Consider the following 24,347-nt stretch of genomic DNA (forward strand, 5'->3'; position numbering starts at 1 on the left):
ATCCAGCTCCAACTACCATTTAGCGTTCAAAGTCTGTTAATTTCTGCCCTGTGGCCATAATCATGTTGGAAACTTTTTCACGTGAATCACATGAGTACAAATGACCGCTCCACCAGTGCACTGCTCTTTTGTACCATGTGTATGCAATACTACCACCATCTGTATATATGCATATCACTACCCCATGACTTCTGTCACCTAATTGTATTTCCCTTGTGTGACAACATGTGCACTTTTAAAGAGTAGAAAATGTTGGTACTTCATATAGTTTCTAGTGACAATCCTTTTTTATCGTGCAACCTGCTGGCACTCTCAACTAGTAGTACAATGCTTCTGTGCCAATTTCTTCTTCATTGACATCTTTAGGAGTCATCATTGCAAGGCTTTCAGATGGCTGGTCTTCTGGGTAAATGGTTTGAGTTTCTTTCTAGCTGAGGAGCATTGGTGCTGTTTCGGCTGTAGGACACATTGTATAGTGCAGTGGTAATGTACTCATCAGCTATTTCTCATCTAAGAATGATTAATATGTTTAATTTGCTAATTCCAATATAATTTTAGCTTTATTGATCAGCATTATCACCTAAAAACTGATTTAATATTTCCAAGGATTTATGCTACTTACTGAAGCACTCATTTACAACTAAAAAAAATAACTTTGTGATTTATTTATTTATTTAGCATACGGAGTGTACCCATTTTACGCTTCTTACAAATGATTAAACGAAGATATGCATAAAAACACAATAACATATGCTATATGAGAAGTATATAACATACAGGTAATGGGCAATACAATTAAATACAAACACAGATTATGTATAAAGTCTTTTGCAGTGTCTTGCCATCAGAAAATCACTGAACTTGCCATTGTATGCTCTTCTGTCTCACTCTTGGACAATGTGACAGATGGTCTGTCTGGTGCCTCTGCAGTCACAGTTGGGAATTGGTGTTTTTCCTCATTTGTAAAGAGTATCTGCACATCTTCCTTGATTTGCGCGTATTCTGTTAGGGGTGACCATATTTTACGTGGTGATTGACAGGCTGCAGTGACAAGTGGCCAGTATTGCCAAAGTGCAGCCAGCCACACTTGAAAAAACCCAATGTATCTGCTATAAAACAGGCAACACAGTGAGCATGTGGCACTTGAGGAATAGCTACAGTCGGCTGGTAGCTGGCCCCTGCCATATGACGTGGTGAAATCTAAAAACATGTAATTATTTCAACCAAAATATACTAATACTTGTTTGTTTTCAGGCCTAAATACATCTTTGATCTTCTTAGAAATGGTTTAATGGGCACTCTAGTTTCACTTATTTGCCATATGCAGTTTGTTGTCAACTTTATAAGAAAGATGGCTGATAATGTAAAGGTTTTCATTGCCAGATTGCTTGGCAAATCCCATATTAGTTATGGAGGTTGTTTAACAGCAGTTATGTACATAATATTAACCAGAGAAAACATAGTGAATTACTGCACCTCTCTATAGGAATCTCATCAATTTCATTATGTTCCATACTTATATGTAACATGATTGTAAAGTTCCAAAATTAAATAACGTGGTCCACCATGCAGAGTTGGAGAATTTACAACAGTCACGACACATGCTTTTGTGTAATATATGGTAGCAGTAAACATATTGTGAGGCTCAGTATGTAACTGGGGTGTAAGTACTAGAGCTATTTTCAGAAGGGCCACTTCCTTTGGAACTGAAAATGGGGGGGAGGGGGGGGGGGGAAATACTGAAAGTTTGGAAAGCTGTTGTTCCTGAGCCAATAAGAAAATAAGATCCTGTAACTTACCACCCTGAGAACTTCTTTGAAGAACATATAAATAACATAACTGAAGATCAGAAAGCAACGCCCATGGCACAATATCTTTTCGCACTTGTTGCAAAATATCGTTACAGAAAATTTTCCCTTTATTTTAACAAAGGATACATAGCAAGTAAAGGCACTGGAAACATGATCATGTGTCAGTCAACTGCTTGTTTGCATGTCAGATAATTAGTGAATTGTGAATTTCCCTAGGAATGGATTCACTGTGTTACCAATAACTCCAAATGTACTAAATATGATGCCATGTATAAAAAAAATTGGAGTTTTTTCAGTCAAGGTGCAAACATTTGCCTTAAAATATTACACACCACTTTGGATGTAATTCACAAAATTTTAAGCATTTTAGTTAAGGCTGATTTTTGATTTTATAAGCAAAAAGCATTTCTTTCAAATTCCTCTACGGCACTTATATTTATTTACGAATGTTTTATGTTTATGTGTCAAATATTGCTTTCCCGTTTCATACTTCCTTCCAGCTTTTTTGATTCTTCTTTAAATACAACAGTCTTCCCAAGGTCACTAATTGTTGCAGTTGTCTTAGTAAGTAAGCTACTCTTTTGTTTTCCATGGCCATTTTTATCTCGTGAACCAAGTTGTTGAAATTTCAGTGGTGATATCGTAACAGCTGATAAAGCTGTCTTCAGATCTTGAAAAATATTGATCTCACCAGCTTCATCTGGTTGAGACAATGATGTCTATGGATTTTATTTTGCATTCAGTGTTAGATAAAGGTCACCTCCAGACTTCTCACGCATTATAGACTTCTGCTGTAAACAATTGTGTTGTTTATCACAAGTCCATCATTAGCTACTTACATGAACTACTTAATGTTGGTGTTGTGGTCTTCAGTCAAAAGACTGGTTCAGCGCTATTCCCCATGTCAGTATATCCCGTTTAAGCTTCTTCATTTCTGAATAACTACTGCAACCTACACCCTTCTGAATCTGCATACTGTTTTCACTCTTTGGCCTCCGTCTACAATTTTTCCCCTTCACCCTTCCCTCCAATAATAAATTTGTGATCCCATGATGTCTCAGAATGTTATATCAACTGATTCCTTCTTTTAGTCAAGCTATGCCACATATTTCTTGCCTCCTCAATTCTATTCAGTAACATCTCATTGGTTACATTATCTACCCATCTAATTTTCAGCATTCTTCTCTAGTACCATATTTCAAAAGCTTGTATTCTCATCTTGACTGAGCTGTTTATCACCCACATTCATTCCACACAAGGCTACACTTCAGTTGCTTCCAGAAAATACTTCCTGGTACTTAAATCTTTATTTGATTTGAACAAATTCCTAGTCTTCAGAAATGATTTTCTTGCAATTGCCAGACTACATTTTTTATCTTCTCTACTTCAGCCATCATCACTTATTTTGCTGCCCGAATATCAGAACTCATCTACTACTTCTAGTGTCTTGATTTCTAATTGAACTCCTCAGCATCGTCTGGTTTAGTTACACATTTCATTACCATTGTTTTGCTTCTGTTGATTTTCATGTTAGATCCTTTTTCACAGCACTGTCCATTCTGTTCAAGTGCTCTTCCAAGTCCTTTGCTGCCCCAGACAGAATTACAATATCAGCAGCAAACCTCAGAAGTTTTAATCTTCTCCCTGTAATTTAATTCCTTCTCCAAATTTTTCTTTGGTTTTCATTACTGTTTGCTCAATGTAGAGATTGAATAACACCAGCAATGGCTTACAATCCTGTCTCATTTCCTTCTTAACTACTGCTCCCCTTTCATGCCCCTTGACTCTTACAACTGCTGTCTGTATTTTACCCTGCTACCTTAAGCACTTCATAGGCTGTATTCCAATTGATATTATCAAAAGCTTTCGCCAAATCTACAAAAGGTATAAACTTAGGTTTCCTTTTCCTTTACCTGTTGTCTAATCGTCTAAGATAAGTTGTAGGATCAGTATTGCCTTGTGTGTTCCTACATTTCTCTGGAATCCAAAATGGCCTTTCCCAAGCTCAGCTTCTGCCAGTTTTTCCATTCTCCTGTAAAGAATTTGTAGTTTACAACGATGATTTAAAATGGTAGGTCAGTTATGTTCACTTGTGTCAGCACCCTGCTTTATTTGGAATTGGAAATATTAAATTCTTCTTGAAGTCTGAGGATATTTTGGCTGTGTCTTACATCTTGCACACCACTTGGAATAGTTTTGTAATAGCTGGCTCTCCCAAGGGTATCAGTAGTTTTGAAGGAATATCATCTACTCCAGGGGCCTTAATTTGACTTAGGTCTTTAAGTGCTCTGTCAAATTCTTCTCACTTTCCCTTCTTTGCTTTGTACTGGTTTTACCTCTGAGCCCTTGATATTCATACAGTTTCTTTTGTTTTCTCCAAACATATCTTTCATTTTCCCCATAAATAATATCTATCCTTTCCCAAGTTATATATGTTACTATATCTTTACATTTGTCCACTATCCATTCCTGATTAGATATTTTGAACTTCCTGTCAGTCTCATTTTTAGACATTCGTTTTTCCTTTCACATGATTCATTTTTATATTTTCTCCGTTCATCAGTTAAATTCAATATTCCTGTGTTAATCTAAACATTTCCATTAGGCCTCGTATTTTTACCTATTTGATCCAATGCTGCTTTCACTATTCATCTCTCAAGGCTATCAATGCATCTTCTACTCTATTCCTTTCCCCTGTTTCATTCAGTTGTTGCCTAATCTCCCTCTGGTTCTTTCAACTTATGCAGAGGCCATCTCCTTAATTTCTTACCTTTTTGCAGTTTCTTTAGTTTTAATCTACAGTTCATAACCAATAAATTATGTTCAGAATGCACATCTACCCCTGCAAATATCTTTCAGTTTAAAATCCAGTTCCAAAATCTCCCTCTTACTATTATAAATAATCAATCTGGAATCTTGTGTCGCAAGGTGTCTTTCACGTGTGCAACCTTCTTTAATGACTCTGAAACCAAGTGTTAGCAATGATTAAATAATGCTCTGTCCAAAATTTACCAGGCAGTGTCCTCTCTCATCCCCCCCCCCCCCCCCCCCCAGTCCATATTTACCTATTACTTTTCCTTCTCTTCTGCTTCCCATTACTGAATTCCAGTCCTCCATCACAGTTAAATTTTCCTTTCCTTTAACTGTATGAACAATTTCTTTCATCTCATCATACATTTCTTCCATCTCTTCATCACCTGCAGAGCTTGTTTTCATTTGAACTTGTACTGTAGTGATGTGTGTATCATGGCTGTGATAATGTGTTAACTATTTTGTTCATAGTAGCTTACCTGCATTTATGATACAGTAGAGTTGAGAAAAATAAATGCTGTAGTATCCCCTTGCTTTCATCTGTCTGCATTACCAGCACAGCTGGACAATATTAGCTTATGTCACAAAGCCAGAGCAGTCAGTCATCTACACCATTTCCCCCTGCAACTACTAACAAGGGTACTACCTCTCTTCAGGAACCACACATTTGTTTAACATCTCAACAGATGTTCGTTCATTTTGGTTGCACCTACAGTATAGCTATCTGTATTGTTGAGGCATGCTAGCCACTCAGCAACAGCCTATGGCTTTGTAATATGTGGGAGGGACAATATTTGTAATATATAAATGAAATAACTGGTACCAGTAGATGTGTAAAGAAATTAACGTAGCTTATCAGTTGTAGTCGTATAAGTTAATTGTTGATTAATATTGTTTGTAAAAAAAAATTATATACACGCAATATCCATACAAACCAGTTTACGTGTCTTAATTTCCTGAACAGCCGAAACAAAAATATCCCTTCTGTCTAGTGTGCCATTGTTTTCCTTCACTGTGACAGCTGAAAATCGAGTGAGCTGCAGAGCAACTGCAACATATCTGCTTCACTAATCGATAGCAGAAATGTAGTGTATGTTTTCTAATGTTACCTACCCATCTTCAGTGAATCTAGCAAAGAACTTTGTTGGGACATCTATCATCCATCCTTTATCTGCTACATAGTTTCTGCTACTTTTAATTTTTGTAAGTCGTAATTAAAATGTTCCACTCTGATCTGTTCTCTGGATCCATTTGTATACTTTCTTGTATTTGCAGCAGTTCTCAACCTGCATCTCTCTTCACTGAGCAACCTTGCGTTTTTAACAGTTTTCACAATAAAAGTTCATACCTACTACCACAAGTCAAAACTTATAATGGTTGTAAACTTCTGTTTCAGACATATTGGAAACTTAGTATTGAAAACTGTTTATAAAAAAACTACTATTGGCCATTATGTACACTGTGTTTCGACTCAGTATCCTCTATATGGTAGTCCATAAATGTGCTGAGAGTTCATTGCTAATTTGTCCAATGTTCTTTTCTGTGGATTTCTTGCACATTATTTTTTGTATGTCCTGGAATTAAAACAAATAGGTGTTATGGATCTGCATTGCACTAATTCATTTAACAACTCATTCCATTGATGGCCCTGTCAGACTCCACATGGAAAAAATAGTTAAGTGTAAATACTTCGGTGAAAAGAAGCTTATAGGTTGTCTTCACAAGTTACCTAATTTGGCATCATCCAATTGAAAACTTCAGAATTTCTGTTTTGAGAACTGGATAGAGGCTCCAATTTATCGTGCTCCACTGCTAATGTATCTTACTCCTTCGTCTTTAGCACTCTAGATACTGATCGCAGAACACTTGAATTCCAAGTTAACAATGTAATTATTAATTATTTTTGAAGCTAACAATATAGGAAAAGACAGATTGCTACTTATTGTAAAGACGACACCTTAAGTTGCAGATGGGCACAATTAAAATAAACTTATACAAAGCTTTCAGCCACAGCCTTCATCAGCAAAAGAGAAACACACACCAGTCATACACATAAGCAAGCACACATGAGCACTAACTCCGGCAGCTCAGGCCAGAAACAAATCATCGTGGATGAGAGGAAAGAAATAGAAATAAAGTATTATTAATGGTTACCTTCACTTAACCACGAAAAGTTCATCTTTTGTATCTATGAAAACTTCCGAATTTTTGTTTACTTCAAATAATGTTAACATGTTTATAGCTGCACTGCCTTATTCAAATGGTACACTTCAATGTGTGTGATTGTATTGTTTAAATAAGTAAAGGTCATATTATAGTCATTTCCATACCAGATGAAATAAAATAAAATAAAGTGGTGATGCTTAATATAATATTTACATTTTTAGATAGACAATACATGATTCAGACATTAGAAAAATTGCCATTTTACAGTAGGCCTAGTCCATCTCCATTTCTTCTCCACTGCATTTATAACTGAGAGCCTTTACCAGGAGTCTTTCTCTATTCATGTTCCTTCCATTTCCTGCAGTTTCCTTTTATTTTTTCATTTATGTTGTATATATCAAAATCATTTTTTATATCCCCATTTCCTTTTATATGAGCTGAGCTGTCTTGTACACCATTCCACTCTTTTTAGAAACCCCATTTCTTGAATGTGAATTCTATTTTCTTGTTGTCTACTGTTGATAAACATATAATTGATGCGTCTGAGTGTTCTTACAAAGCTATATTATCTTTTTATGATTAGTGAACACAAGGAAAGTGCGGTTATAGTAGCCCATTGTGGAGAAGTGACAGGGAGTGTGGTATGGAGAGGGGAGATAGAATAGGGATAAGGTGTGATGTAACATGATGGATGAGAGCAAGATACAGCATAAATAAATAAATAATCATATCTTTTCCATCACTTCCTCCCTCTCCTTCAGTCTGCCACTACTTTGATTTATTGAATGTCTTTGGATGTAAATCAAACCACCATTGCCAGTTATAAAAATAATGCAAAATTGATTTGCTGATAAAATCTGTCTTATAATTAGACTGTTAGTGGCAAACATCTTCGTTGCTTGCTAATAAATCAGTATATAAGATGATGATGATGATGAGGAGGAGGAGCATGCGTGTTTCATATAGTCCAGCAATAAATAAATAAAAGTAAATTCTATTGGGTATGTGAAATGTACGTGCAAATGAAGGTAACTGTTAATAATGCTTACATTTGTTTTGTTCATTCATACAAGATTTTTTTTTGCATAAAACTACGCCATTCATTTATGATTAAGTGATAAACTGATGCAGATGTAATGCTGAAAAACATAACTTCCCCTGAAAGTTGAGTTGCAACTCCCAAATGCATTGGTTTAAAACAGGAAAATAAAATACTGTGACTGAACACTGTATATTACAAACAAAAACAGTCTTAATCTAAAAGTTAATTGCTATTTAAATTATTGCTGTGGTCTGATTCATGTGAGCGGAGAGGGGATTAGTAAGTAACAACAATGAGATGGTCTTGTACCTCCTATCCTTGTCATGCTTAATATCTAATGATCTTAATATACTGTTTCCTGGAATTTTATTATAATGGCTTCTACATTACGTGATTATCTCTGTTCACATGTCTGCACCAACTGATGTCATTCAGAGTATCGTTGGGTCAGGTAAAATGTTGTTACTGCTGTTTGCTTTCATGTGATACGTGAGTAGGTGTGAGATTTATGAGGCATAGGTAGAGAATTTGCACAAATTAAGGACCAGTTAAGCATGATAGAAGACAGTAGTCAAATAATAATATGTTGACTGCTGCGCATGCATATCAATTGATGTTTCATAGCAGGCCAGGCTATGGCATCTGGCATGAGGCTCTACTGTGGCCGCTGGCAGTCATCATGTTAAATATTTCTACACTTATTTCTGGTGATAAATTCTTTATAATAACTGCTCACAAAACTAAGACAATAGTGGAGTTGACCAGTATTTTTATTTATTTGAAGTAAATATCTCTTGTTTCTTGTAGAGGAAACATATGAGAATCTGAAATTCAAAACCAGAGAAGAAAATTTGAGGCAGATGGGGGAAGTGGAGTTTCTCTAATTTTGGATCATGAGGCTGACACATTGTGTATCAGTGAAAACGTAAATTGGATTGTGTATCATTACAGTAGTTATTGTATAAAAAATGCTATTTGCTGCCTGTCGCGCGCGCACCCCCCCTCCCTCTCACACACACACACACACACACACACACACACACACACACACACACACAACAAATTATTTCCCCTTTCTAAACATGATTAAACAGTTGTCAAATTGTGTTTCCACTATATTAACGTATTTGAAAGGAAGTACATCAATATTAATAACTTGGACACAGAGGATAATGCAACTGCAGGGACCTATCTCTGGCACGTACCCTGTGAGACCCACATTTCTAACTTACTGTCCACACTCCACATATGTAGTGCTCCATGTCCAAAAGAACAGATACCATCTTCATGTAGGTAGGCTTACTGACCAATGATCATCTTCAGTGCGGATGCACTCACATTGCTCAAACTCTTAAGGGAATCGGTACATTGACTACCACAACTAATGAGTATAGTGGGCAGGGGCACTACAAATGTAGTGTGTGGACAGTAAGTTGGAAATGTGGGTCTCACGGGGAGTGTGCCAGAGATAAGTCCCTGCAGTCGCACGATCCTCTTTGTCCTTGGTGGCTCAGTCAGAGGAGATCCCGGGTTCGAGTCTTGGTCGGAGAACACATTTTCAACTGTCCCCGTTGATATTTATTAACACCTGTAAGCAGCTAATGGTCTGGATTTCACTGTAATTTCATTCTTAGAGAGCTGCAAGAGCTCCATTCCTGTCATATCTTGAACAAGTGGCGCTCTGCAGCTTGCAAGTATTGGAAATATTTGGATGTCTTGCCAATGACAATTACGTAATGACTTTTTATCTGTACTGCACTCAGAAACTTCTTTGCATGTTTCTGCACAAGTGGTGAACTGCAAGAAAATTTTACAACAAAGAAAGCAGAACAATGCAGCACCCACCTCACACATTGAAAACATCATGAATAAATGGCATAAGACATGAACAGCAGATTTGAAAAAGAGGAATCATTTCCTGAAACATGACATGTACATAATATCCAAAAGAAATAAGCTGGTCAAAAAAATCTTTTGCATATGCCAAGTAACCAATCTATAAGATTCTGCTGATGAGTGGTACGCACCCAATACCAGCCTGGCAATAAATAAATTATCGCAACTGTGTTGCTTATATATATTTTCAATTTCAGTTCAGTACATTTTGTGTGCTGGTCACAGTTCACTACGGATATTTTCCATATCTCACGATATACCTTCCACTGACCTAACAGTGAAATTGATATGACATTTCATGTATTTTTAATGTTTGGTATTGTTTTCTGGCATTCTTTCCAAAGTACTTTATGAGCAATTGCAAAATTAACTAAACATGGACAAGGCTTTTGCACCTGGAAATTATAAAAAACTGAATGACTTATTACAACGAATGCTTAGCACTGGCATTTATAAGAAGTTTCACATACATGTGAAGAGCTGTTAAATAATATGAAAGAAATATCTAGTAGGAATTCATGGTGTCAGATATTTCTACAGGTGGCTGACTTGATTTTTCAAGTGTAGAGGTTCTTGTTAGAGACTCAATAAAGTTAAGGTGCACTGGAGCCAGAAAAACTTAGAGGTTAGTATACACAGAAAATGTAGGTAATGCAACAGTTTTAATTCCATAGTATTTATTTACACAAATTTTATATACAAACAAAATAAATTCATCTGTGCTGAGGTATTATACTTTTGTTGATTCTAGTTGATGAATACTGAAAGATCATCACTGTGAAAGAGCATTAGGTTACCCTGTGCAAGTGTTATAAAAAGGAACACTTTTTTTCAACAACAGTATTTTCAGTCTGAATTGAGTAATAAAGCACACCTCATACCATGTTTAATATAAAACGTCTATATACATATATGCTTACAAAATGTAACAACAAGGAATGTATACACAAAAATAGGCAACAGTTAAAGAATACTGCAGTTATAATCTTAGGATCTGTTTCATGTTACAACTTGTTGAATTGCTGTTCATAATTTAGAAAAATATAAACCCAGTTGTTATTTATATATTTGCTTTAAAAAAAAAAAAAAAAAATACATATTTCTACATTTTATCATGACTATTCGGTACACAGAAGGTGCGGATAAAACACCTTCAGTCACATTTTTCTCATGTTTTATTATCAAATTACACAGTGTTTCATGTTCATCCTGACCTCAAAAGGTTAAAAAGGTTCTTCCATGTTTTTTTTTTTTTTTTTTAATAAAGTTTTTGACCGGTTTTTTTCCCCACTGTTTCCACACTCGGTCCACGAAATACAAGCTTTCTCATAACAGGAAAATGCATTTCACCTCACTCAAGACCAAATGTAGATGATGTGTTAGACAGTTTGCACCTGACGATGGACCCACAGAGTCAGAAATGCATAATGTAGTTTAATAATAATACATAACGAAAAAATTGTGACTGCAGACATTTTTATTAAGACTTTCTGTGAATTTTTGTTTTGTATATGGACTACTACTGAATGAGAAATTGTCATTACTTTAGAATTTACTTAGATTCCCCAAGTAAATGGCTGCAGGTGACAAAATACAAATTATTGACATAACTCGACTGACTTCAGTCTGTGCATATCAGGCAGTTTATAACCACACATTAAAAGCAACAAACTGCAATTTCTACAAGTCATAATAAACAGAAATTAAGTCTTATGTCTTAGTTCATAAAATACTGAATGTTTAAAAACCTTACATACAAAAATAAATAAATAAATAAAATTTGGCAGATATATCACTGATGCAAATGATTGAGACAGTTTGAGATGGTTTCAGTTCTTGATGTATAAAACATTGGCAAGCCTTTTTATTTTAATCTGATGCTACAAAACTTGTTACACCTAACTATTTTATGAGAAACATGATTGTCCTACATAATTGAGCACTGTTAATGCCATGCATCTGATGCTGTTTAATAGCTTGTAGGTTTTCATTTTTAAAGACTGCAGCATCAATGTAAATTTAATAGAGAGCAGTGCATTCCTGTCATGTAACAAAACCAATGAGGCTGCACGCAATCAGGGACATCTAATAAAATCTTTATCAACACATTTCTTTATATGGTGAGAAACATACAGCATTAAAAATCTACTCATACTATAGTTTTACATACCTAATATTGCACAACAACCTGAGACCATAAGTATTTGTACATTCCTTGCAAATTGTGAGCTTTTGAGGAAAATATTGACAGATAATAAAATATCAAACTCATTGTTTTCCTCTTGTAGAATATCAAAATATTTCCAAAAATATAAGTTGTTCTTTGAAAAGTGAAAAAAATATGTTGGTGTCTGGTTCAGGCACAGAATATTTAAATCGCTGTGTTAATATACTCTGGCTTCCACAGCTGATTCATAAAAAAATTATCCACTAGGGCAATATCATGCTCTCTGTCCTTGAGTATTGTCACATCAACTTCTGTCGTGTTACGTGGGATAGTCATATCTACAGGTTCGTCAGCAGACTGCAAAGGCAGCTTATTTGTAGTAAAGACATCATGGGGATGCCTTTTGTGTTGCACATGGGGAATTGCTTTTGTGCCCATAACTTCCACAATCAGCTTCTCACGCTGTAGTCTAACTCGTTTCTCAGTGATGACAAAAATATTCATAAACGCTTTTTGGCAGACTTCTATTAATCTCGCACCAGCTGGACTTGTTCCTGTAACCCAACAGACTTTGGTGGATACAGGTTTAAAAACAAAGTTTAAGATTTATTATTTGTGTGAGTACTTACCAGGCCCAATATGCATATCGCTCTTCGAAAGCAAAGGAACCCGATATTTGCAGCTTACTCTGCGTTTTGCTCTCTTCAATGGTTTATTGTCAGGTGATCGCTTTTGTACAGCCCGTGCTTTAATGTGAGCTCGTAGAAATTCGTTCTGTCTAATTTGGTCTCCAAGTTTGTAAAACTCCGAAAACAGTTTCATTCGGTCTTCAGTCGATATTTTTTCATTGCAGCGCTGAGGGCAGCTGCAAAGCACATCTGTAAAATGTTAAAAGCAAGCACACGTATTGCAGATACGCCAAAATGAGACTTATTTGCTAAAGAATGAAAAATGTTGTATTGTCACGACCTACAGAGAATTGGTAAAATCATGAATTGCGCAAGGTCAACCGTAAATGTCAAATATGTAATCATGTTAAAATCTATTTTAACATCAACTCGTGTGCATTAAAAAGTTAAGCATAATAGATTATGGTGAAGAATATAAAACTCGCAAATAAAACAGAATTAAATTCAGGCTGAATATTCCATTCACGGCATTGTGTCAAATAAATAATTACCTGGCTGGATTTTAGCTGGCACGAGTCGACCAGATCGGGATATATATTCTTTACCGAAGTCACGTAGTTTCTTTTGTAGTTCGCGATCTTCTTCTGCAGTTAATTTAGATTCAGCACTGTTTTCCGCAAACATTCCACCCGTCGCCATCTTTACATTTCCGCTATGACTGTGGGGGAAATGTCCAAAACAATGTCAGCGATATAGAAGTGTGAGCTATCTGACGGGCAATGCGAAAACTTGGAAAGCATCATACGCGATATGGGTAACGGCGTTGGAAGTAGTCTACGAAGTCGCTCAAAGATAGCGCTAGCGGTTCCCACCAACCGAGGAGGTTATTCTAACGCGTCCTTCACACAGTAGGTGGCTCTGGGTTTGCTGCGGTGCAGCAGGCAACTGTTGCTACTGGTCATTGTGATCAGTGGAAGCTTATTATTAAATGCATCTTGATTCTACAAACATTTGGACGATACAGATTTTGTCGTTGTCTTTCTTGTAATGTATTTTGTGAAGGAAAGATACTTTTTTGCCCCTATGAGCAGAATTTTAAACAATAGAACAGAAATACTGCGATAAAAGAAGGCGTATCGATACTACATGTGCACATTTGTTCAGCTCGCGAGTGATAGAGGGAGGATGCTAAGTTCACCGGACTTGGATACGATGTGACGTCTTTATGACGTATACACGCTACATCGAAAACGATAGAAACCGTATATCGACTGTTCGACTTTTGTGAACTTTCGAGAGATTGTGACAGGGTAGCGCTGTGCTCTGCGCCATTCGTTTAAATGTGTTTTGCGTTCCTTGCGTTTAAATCGTGTATTGTACTGTGTTTGTGTCCTGTGCGTTGTTTTTCGTTTGCTTGTCTCTAATTATGTGTTCAGCATTCGAGAGACTAATGAGAGAAAAGCTTACCACCATGGAATGCTTTGACACTGCATTCAATCATTTCATACGTCAATCAGTACTAGACACTAACCTTTGGTTAAGATTACATTGAGAAATCCACTTCCCCTCGTATTTCATCCCCGGTCGACGATTTTTCTTCAACAATGCCTCATATTTTTCTTTTTAAGTTCGAAATTCAATCATTCTACACATCAGTCATTACTGGACACTAAGGTACCTGTCTCTGCGGTCCGAGTGTAAAATTACGTGGAATTATGGTCGATAAAACACTATCTTGGGATGGACATATAAATTACTTACCTAACAAACTTGCACGAGTTCTCTTTCAGCTATATAAATTAAGAAAAAAAAGTCAGCAAGAGTATGCTGCTACAATCTAATATGTACTGACAAGACCAATTGTATGAAACCATGCTAAAATGTTGATAATAAACAAATATTATTTTCGGCGTAAGCATTCAATACAACAATCACACAATCTAATCTGGTCGGGACTTAAGAAGACTTCACTTTTTTACGTGGTGTTTTCAAGGCCACGGTCAGGAATATTTCTATTAATATCCAGCTCTTATTTTGGCGAAAGACATATACGCTGCCACACTGAGCTGTTTTCAGAATCGCACGTGTCAAAACAAACCACTAGCTGACGACAGTTTAGAATCTCGAACGTTCGTAAAAGTCGATAGGTGCGTTAATCGACTAAAGCGTGTATACGTCATAATGACGTCACATCATATCCAGGTTGGGTGAACTCAGCATCCTCCGTGATAGAGATGTACCAGTACGTCTGTTATCAGTGATGGTTACAAAGAAAAAAAAACACCTAAATTAATAAAATCTTCTGCATTGCCCATCAGTGGAACGCTGTATTTTAGTACGATTTAACAGCACGCATTACGCAATATAGTATTAGCAGACGTAACAGTTAAATGATGCCATACTTAGGACCCTCTTACGAATTATGTCGTTTTCATAGAACACCTGTTGTTTATAATCAGCCACTAGATATTGTAATGCACATTCATTGCGCTCTTCGTTGACTGTAAAATGTTTCGTTGAGAGAAGTTTCTTTTTCTTGTGTGCCCATGAAAGGAATCGAGAATTACAAATTTGTTCTTACCTTACCTTTTGATTACGCTAAAATGAGAGGGATCGTATTTTCCTTCAGCAAGAGAATGAAGAGAGACTTTTTAACGACAGCCCTGCATTGTGATAACTGTGATCCCGTTGTAATGTTTGTAGCGCTAGTCTTGTGGGTGATTTTCAGCTTCCTGTCATAACTATAGTAATCGTGAGATATTTTATTACTGGTCTATCTTTCGTTAAATGTTCCAGGTGGGTGTGTTCCGCAACACTACAGACTTCCTTAAAAAATCTGAATATGTAGACTAATAAGCCTTACCAGCTTAGAACTTTTAAGTCGGGTCGTCGTCATTGCACATTCCGGAACAAATGGTGGAGGTCAAAATTCAATAGCTCTTGAAGTAGCTGTAAAATTTCATTTTTTTAATTGGTAAAAAGTTGTCTCCCAGAATTTTTTCTTAATTTACCCAGTGCTACAAAGATCAATTCAGTGCATCAAAATCACAAATTCCTTTGTTTAAGAAACTTTTGTTCAAGTTTTAATGATGCACATATTTTTCGGAAATCCACGTTTGAAAAATATAGAAACGGCGACAACTTACATTCAATATATATGAGTTTGTTTCATGTTTCGGAAATGTAAACGGTTTTAACATTGTGAAATTAATCTTTTCTTTTCAATAAAGGGGTCTTCCCAGTAGAAGCAGTAAGTTTCCTGATTGAACAAAACTGTATTCTTTCGTTCTCCTTTTTCCAGAACGTGGTTTCGCAAGGGAGCTTTGGCATAGTGTGTATTTACATTTACTATAATGCAACGCTCCAAGAATATAGAATTTGACCGTCGTACTTTCTCCTTTTTTTCTCGATTGTTTCGTGTCGAGATAGTAATAAATTTACTTTCGAGATCTACGTTGCAGATGTAGAAAAGAAGAAAAGTAGGATTTCAGGTAAAATGCTAAAATCTGTGAAAATGAGAAAACAAGCGCATAATGGCTCACGTGTTCCAATCAAGAGAATGCCCGCTTATTAGTGGACGGTTTTCATATCTAGGCGAAGGGAAACAGCTAGCTCGTGGGGGCGCCATTAGACGTAAACATCAGAAGGAAACAGTTGAAGCAATCAATTGTGATGGATGTGCTGTAGAAGAAGGCTGTACTAGACACTATGGATTGCGTAAGTTCCCCAGTCGAATGTGGCTATCGTAGTTCATAGTATGTCTTGGCTGCCGCCAAAAGTTTAAGAAGTTTCGTGCTGATGGTGACTGTCATTCTCGCAAGATATCTTAAGATTTACTCTTCGCCTGCAGAGGTAGGTTTGTTTTTCATTCATGAGACGTCGAAATTTTCCACTATTTCCTTCGTGGCGTCTTAAGTTAAAAAAAAAAAAACTGAGGGATCTGAGTCGGTAGGTTATTAATTCATTTTGTGTTATTTTAACAGATAGCATGTTGTCGAAGAAACTATTCTGTTGCGCTAGAATTGCAACTTCCTGCAGCGTCTTACCACGTCAGGGAATTGAGAATTACACGGGATAGCCTGTGTTCGACGCCTAACGTAATGCAAGATCACCTATACTGAATTAAGATGATTCTTTCAACACTGGTTCAAATGGCTCTGAGCACTATGGGACTTTACATCTGAGGTCATCAGTCTCAACACTGGTAATGCTTTAGAAAGTTCTACGAAGAACATGTCATATTTAGTGACACTAGAGTTCATTGGTCAACGGATTTTAACGTTTGATACATACTGAAATGGATTACGGTATCACGTATTTATTTTACGGTGGAGGAATCTTTTTGACGCCGGTAATATTCTAGCCAGTGAAATGCTCACGTCACTTGACTGTACAGCTTAATTTTCCCTACCCACAACCTTTGTATTTTACGTTACTTGACAAACTGCACTTTGCGGCGCCAGGTAAATGTGGAGTCTCTTAATATTTTGTTGTTAGTTTTGCCACCTCTGATGTTGATGGTTGGAATATTACACTTTCGTAATTTTTATTGCTGTAATATCTCTCTCTCTTTTCCTGTTCATACTAGATCTGAACCTGATCTGCAGCGCAACCAGAAGTCGGTAATAAAGTAAATGGTCCAGACGGTGTTTGTTTATTTATTAGTTCTGTAGTTCTGAAATAGTCGTGACGCGAGATAGAAGGCTTAAAATAATATATTTCTTGACTCCTAATTTAGCGCTGTAGTACATTAGCAAGTTGCCTTTGTAGAGCAGGCTAATCTCAAACGAACGTACCTCGGGAACACGTTCTTGTAGCACTGTTAGATGCCAAAGACTGACATTGGGTTGCATTCCATCTCTTCACGTTTAAATATTTTTCTTATAAAGTCATGGACAGCATTTTGCTAAAAAGATGAATTTGTTCATCTTAATTTAACATCAAGTAATAATAAAACTACATTTTTACAGAGCATTCAGTATACTGAGAAATTCGTAAAACCCATCAGTACTGCTCGACTATTGTTTTCTTAAATTTGTTTTTCAGCATTAAAAGGATCGTCATTTAATCTGAACCTTTGAGAAATCGCCCTAACCTTTAAGCCTGCCGAATGAAATGGTGCTTGTATTGCATTGGTTATATTCTGACATGCGTATTCAGAGCTTACCTTGAAACTTTTGAGGTTATTGCTTATGTGTCAGAAGTAGAGGAGAAAAACGATATTAGATCACATGCATCATGGAATTGATTCTATGACACGCAGCTACCGTATTATGTTAAGGTCCTTCTTCAGATAAAGTTTTAATTACTTAACGAAAATGTATCGTCCCCATAAGAACGTACGCAATATAAGCATAACTTTAGAACTGATACGTACAGACTTTGAATACAAATTGGAAGGCGGGAGAACAAACTTTCAGTGCGTCACATCAAATAACATGCGATCAGAGATACCGGACCTCGGCTTAGATCCGTGTTGTAATGATGTGGCGTCATAAAGCACAAACGGAAAACAGATACTGACATTTATATTCCTTTTATATAATTATTGGAAGGTAATAAGGTGAGAGAAAGCTGTCAACTACGCGTAGCGTGCTCAGACAGTTACCCATCCAAGGACCGGTGCTCTACACCTACAGCAGTACACTGCGAGCCACCCGAAGGTGTGTGGCGGAGTATATTTCTGGTACCACTGTCTGATTTCCCCCTCCCACTTTCCCTGTTCCATTCGCGAATGCCACGTGGAAAGAATGAATGTCGTTAAACCTCTACTATTTTTTAGTTCTGATTGCTCGAATTTGTTTGACTCTTCCCAAAAAGTACTCTAGAAATTTCAATAATAAACCACTCCGTGATGCGTAACGCTGTCGTGCCGACGAAACGACCCTGTCACGAAACCCAATTTTATATGGATCTTCTCTCTCTGTTCTATAAAAGCTGTGTGGTAAGGGTCTCAGATTGATGAAGAGTACTAAAAAAATAAAACTGGCTCTGAGCACTATGGGACTTAACTTCTGAGGTCTTCAGTCACTTAGAACTACTTAAACCTAACTAACCTAAGGACATCACACACATCCATGCCCTAGGCAGCATTCGAACCTGCGACCATAGCGGTCACGCGGTTCCAGACTGTAGCACCTAGAACCGCTCGGCCACTTCGGCCGACGTACAGTACTAGAGGATCGGTCATATAAGTGCCTTGTAAGCCACTTATTTAGTGGATGAATAATTACATTTCCTTAAGATTCTTCCTATGAATGCCACTCCACCAAATACTTTTACTACTATTTATTTTATGTGGCCATTCCCCTTGAGGTCGCTCGGAATCGGTACACTCCATTTTGCTGTGATTAAGGTTGCCATCAATTAGTCATTAGTGGTGCAGTTGTACAGTAGTGGATTTCGTATCCTATGTATACGTAATACCTGATGATCAGTGGCCTGGCGGGAACAGGTGCATTAAACGACGCAAGGCCGTTGGCTTTTGGAAATTTCTGTTACGTTGGAATATTACAGTTTCATTGTGAATTTGCAAAGGCAATGAATGTGATGTTAAGAGGACAACCATAATTATTGTTAAGTGACATAATTTGCGTATATAGGATATCTGAGTGGTTTCTGTCCGCCATTTCTGTGTCATGACACAAAGCAGACTGGTGGTATCAGTAGTCAACGTATACCGAGCGACGGAATCATGTATATTCGTTCGCGATCCTCATATTCATTGTTTTATAAAATTTGCAAGTTGGTCACGTTTCTTTACTTGACTCACTGAACGGTTTTCTCTCATGCAGTTATGCGCACAATAAATACGTTTATAAGAAAGCATTAACCGTATAGTAAGTTGCGAATTAAAAAGTACAAATTATTTTAAATCCAAACCAATTAGAGAATATCCGTAGGTAAATGCAAACACATGTATTGTATATCTTGTTTTTAGACTATCACTTCAGTGCGTCGTGGGCTGCGTATACTGTGAATGTTTCTGACACTTCAAAGTATCACTTTCATAGAATCTTCAGAGCAGCTGTCTCTCTGATATTTAAAATATTATGGCATCTTCTCAAAGACAACAAAAGCAGATAAGAGGTACATACTTCATTTTCTACCATAGCCATAGTTTCAGCCCCGTATCTCACAACCTCTCAATATAAATGATTCATCCTGTAGCTTAATGTACTTCACTAACGATCAGAAATAAGTGAAATACTCCCGATTACGATTACTTACAGAGTAGCTATGTTGTATTCACTTTTTTGGCCGTCGCCTTGGAATTATTTTATTGCCCAAGTAAAGTTCTCACCCTCTTGCCCTTGTATCCAGCTGAATCTGTTTCGTGAGGACGTTATAGAGGAAAGAGATACGATCTACTTGTAACCGTGTGGATGTAATAAGCAGATGAAGCGAGGTGCGTGCTCCTTGGTGCGAGCGAGCACTGTTGCTTGAAGTAATGCGTTGCTACGCCAGAGCGCTCAGCGACGCGACAGTATGTCGGCGTGTGCAGAATCGTTGTTTCCCGTCCTTCGATTTGCACTGTAATGGTCTGTTCAGGTAGTTTGTGATTTGTAAGTGTGCTCCGTGTGACGCCGCTTTCTTTGTTCTATGAAGCCCGCTAACTGTTTGCTATATTCAGTGGAAGCACAACTCCACTTGATATACGTTCCATGCAGCCTTCACATTGTTCGTAAGTATTGATTCAAAATATGTAAGCAAATACAGATAACATAGTAGCTGATAAGAGTTCATAACATACCGTGACCACTGACAAAAAATACAATTCTTCTGATCAATACAGAAGTTAGTACAAGGATGGTTTGATAAGTCTGGTACATTTCCAAGAAAGAATGGAACATTTTTGTTGTACGAATTGGTCAGTGTATTGATGAAGACTGAAAATGGAGCAAACATAGTTTCGTGAAATTTGAAGGGTTGGTCTGCCGTATTTACCAAACAGATTTGGATGAAGTTCACACGGACCCTGCACAATCATTGAAGGCCATTTCCTTTGGATTAATTAATTTAAACGTGGTCGGACAAGTACCAAAAAGAAGCGCGCCCCGTCCTTCCAACTGAGGTCACCACAAAGGAAACCATTGACAGAATCGATGATACGGCAACGCAAGACCGGCGAACAAAAATTCGTGATATTGCTGAGACTGTAGGCATCTCAACTGAGCGATTGCGTAATAATCTTGCTCGGTGAATTGGCTAGGAAGAAGCCGAGTGAGAGGTGGACGCTGCGATTGCTCACGTGGACCAAAAGCGCAACGAGCACAACATGGCAGCAAAACGTCTGACGATGTTTAATCGCAATCCGCAAGACTTTTGTGCCGATTTATGACAGTTGATGAAACCTGGATCTGTTATCTATTATTTTATCTATTGTACACTAATGGATAAAATAATAGAACAACGCTCCCAAAGAGGATTAATATAATAATACTATCCAATATAATAATATTACCACCCAGCATCTATACACTCACTTATCCACGAAGCCCTCCACAGAGTATTGAAACGAAAACACAAAATCATGTCACCAAAGCTTTCAACCACTCGCTAACAGCAATTCAAATCACTCCCCACCCACCCACAAAAAACCTCTTCAGCTCTCTCTCTCTCTCTCTCTCTCTCTCTCTCTCTCTCTCTCTCTCTCTCTCTCTCTCTCTCTCTCTCTCTACACACACACACACACACACACACACACACACACACACACACACACATATATATATATATATATATATATATATATATATATAAACGTCATGAATAGAAGTTAGTCCTGAACATATACTTCGTTAGGTTGGCAACAAGCATGTAAACAGCCCAAAGAGGAGGAAACACATAATGGAGTTGCAATATTTACGTTTTGAAAAGCAGTGTGCGGCGAAATAGTTATATCGAGTGGCAAAAGAACAATAGTGCACCACAAAAAGAAATAGAAACACGGGGAACAGTGTGAAGGAGGTCAGAACGCAAAGTTGTGCTGATATATCACTAATAAAGTGGCAGTGCGACCTCCAGACCTGATGAGAGGAGACGAAGATCAGCAAATCGTAAGTAATTACTTTTTTACATAAATGACGACGTGACCAGCTAAATATTCCAAAACCAACAAAACTGTATCGGTATAGATCCCACTGATGATGCCTTAGAACAAGAAAAAGGCGAAACGTGTCTGGGATAAATAAAGTGGCAGTAGGAAAACGCGGTTTTGTTAACAAAATATTTCTATGTTTGCTGCGGAGGATGCCCACGCAAAGAAACTTGCTAATTTTCGTTTTAGCGGTTCTGTTACACTTCCTTGGCGCACTCCAAAGGTTACTTCGCCTCTGGAAAACACACTCTTTCCTACATAAGTAATAATTCTACCCACGAAAAATTTGAGACAGTTCTATGTTTGGTTGGATGGCCGTCTTTCGCTTTAGTTGTTGTACTTTCTATTCAATTATAGTTTTTCGTCTTAAGCGTACTGCAGTCTACGAATTTTTTACACCAGACACGTTTCGCCTTTACATACAAAACATCATCAGTGGTTGCTGGTGTTTATTGTTCCTGCTGACAAGTACCGAAGTCGACAGGAATTTCTCTTGTTAGAGGAGATTGAAGTCGAAGAAAATTTGATTGCACTTTTCCCCGTCGTAGGTGTTAGACCTTTTCGAAACTGCATATTCGATCGCGATGTTTGCGATTTTGCGTCGTACTTTTGTAAAATACCGCAGGAGTTGTCATAAAGATTTTACTGTGGTTGAAACTTTTTTGCTTTCAACCTTTGCTAACAGGAAAAACCTGTCGATTTCTAAACATGTAGAAAGAACAATAAACAGCAACGCATCGGGATGTATTTTGTAAATAAAAGCGAAACGTGTCTGGCATTAAACTTTGTAATTGCAGAACGCTAAAGACGGAAAAAAATAATAGTTTAACGTATTTAAGAAACTAGGCCAGGGTACTGTGTCTTTACCATTCGACTGTAAGAATATCTAGGAAAACGGAATTCATCCGCTCATCTGATTCTACTGTTCGAAAGATATTGTGTCCGAAAATAAGCCATGTTTCATGAGAGCACTGTCTTCTGAGCCCCTGCTGATTCTTTGAAATAAGCTTAATTTCCTAGAGAACTGAGGTACACTTGGTTTATGACTATTTGTGTGTTGGTTGTTCATGGCTATTTGTGTGTTCAGCTATTCGAGCGAGCAAGTTGCATTGCACACTTTGAAAGGGATGAAGCGTAGGGTTATAGTTAAATGGTACTTCGTACATGAAGACAAATGTGGGAAGTAGAATAATTGCTGTCCAAATTCGAAACTGCATCCAGGCTTCCTTTCTGAATGCTGGTTGAAAATGCTTTACTCCATGCTATCTTTCATAATACACGAGATCTCAAAGACACGATGTCCTTTCTGTGGAACAGTGGTGCGATCGCTGTTTCTGACTAAGGATGATTAATGAGAAAAGATATTCATCGTTGTCGTGTTGCGTGGATGATACACAGCGTAAAGCCATGTTTCGGAAAACGAAGACTTAATTGTGAAAGGCAGTGAAAGGGGAAGTGACCCAAGGTATGATGCGGTTAGTTAAACGTCCATTACCCGTACCTGCAAGACTTAAACTATAATCAAAGACACTTCCTTGTCCTGAAGTCTACGTTGCGGTCTAAGTTTTAGTCAGTTAGGAATGTGTCACAGTGACCGATTTGGCGGGTTCATTGAGTGCTTGGAGTTATTACTTACCGAAATAAAAAATAATAATATTAGCTTTAACAAGCAGTTGATAGCGAGGTCATTAGCGACGAATAAAGAAGTGCATAACTACTTCGTAGGCAGTACGAATGAAACAGACAAAACACAATTTTCAGGCTTCTGAGGACGCAGTACCAGACATTTATTTTTCCCTCTAAGAGTGCGTACGAAACTTGTTCTTGATGACCGATACTGCAGTTGGCGAATAGAAACAAACGGTAACGTATAGAAGTTGCAAATCCAAGTAGCAGGAAACCTGCAGCTATATTGCTAATATTAAGAGTAAGTCCTCGCATTTGACCCAAATTGTGTGCAACCGAGTCACTCGGAAATGTGTGAAAGAAGCATGCGAAAGAAAAGTAGCGGGCTATCACAGTTAAGGAAAAGTAATTATCTTCAGGAAAGATAAACACTGTTTATAAAACTTGCTATTGGGCATTGAATATATAGGTGCTACAATTCTTATCACAGAGATATGGAGGGAAAACTGAATCTTCGGGAAGCCCTTATCAGCGTCCGCGAAGTATTGTGAAATTCGTTTTATTTAAGAGTGAGAGCGTCATCTACTCAACATCGTTAGGCTGACCTCTGCAAGCTTTAGCGTCATTTTCTATGGATTGATAAAGCAACCGTAGAATGGAATAAAATTAACGTCACTCTAGTTCGTCTAGCCTCGTAAACGCATTATACCTACGGGATTCAATAGAAGTGAAATAACTAGTACAATTTATAAGGACAGCAGTTGCCAATCAAGGATGAAGTAAATCTATTATGCATATTTTAATCAACTGACATCCTACGACCGGGAATAGTTCAAATAAATATGTGAACTGGAGTTTCTGGTTCTCTGACTGAGGACCTCTGCAACCGAAATAACTAAGCTAATAGTTGTTTGCATGAATAGACCACTTATTCTTATCGCAAATATTGGAAAAGCTAAATTGGTTGTTGTTACTGTTGACATCCAGAAGATTGTTTCATTTGATTGCACGTCTTCGTGAACATATGCCGGACAATACACCAGATGTCACATAGCGAAGAAAGCTCGGAGCTCGCTCGAAAAAGCTAAAGTCTGGAGCC

The 24,347-nt window shown here is 37.4% G+C and overlaps 2 protein-coding genes across 4 annotated transcripts in view; one reads left to right on the plus strand and one right to left on the minus strand.

Annotated features, from left to right (window-relative positions):
* LOC124607335 (cAMP-dependent protein kinase type I regulatory subunit) overlaps window positions 1–24,347 on the plus strand; it is a 271,618-nt gene that overhangs the window by 41,806 nt on the left and 205,465 nt on the right. The gene's annotated exons all lie outside the window — the stretch shown is intronic.
* Window positions 10,393–13,406, minus strand: LOC124607336. Of its 2 annotated transcripts, none has more exons than XM_047139639.1 (3): window positions 13,074–13,406; window positions 12,523–12,771; window positions 10,393–12,435 (listed from the first exon to the last, which is right to left on the minus strand). In XM_047139639.1, exons 1-3 carry the CDS (start codon window positions 13,219–13,221, stop codon window positions 12,098–12,100), a joined length of 735 nt encoding a protein of 244 aa, XP_046995595.1. In that variant the 5' UTR covers window positions 13,222–13,406; the 3' UTR covers window positions 10,393–12,097. The 2 variants fall into 2 exon arrangements, with proteins under 2 accessions (XP_046995595.1, XP_046995594.1); XM_047139638.1 differs by having other exon boundaries at window positions 10,393–12,447; window positions 13,074–13,400.

Source organism: Schistocerca americana, chromosome 3, assembly GCF_021461395.2.
Source record: "Schistocerca americana isolate TAMUIC-IGC-003095 chromosome 3, iqSchAmer2.1, whole genome shotgun sequence".
Taxonomy (NCBI): Eukaryota; Metazoa; Arthropoda; class Insecta; order Orthoptera; family Acrididae; genus Schistocerca; species Schistocerca americana.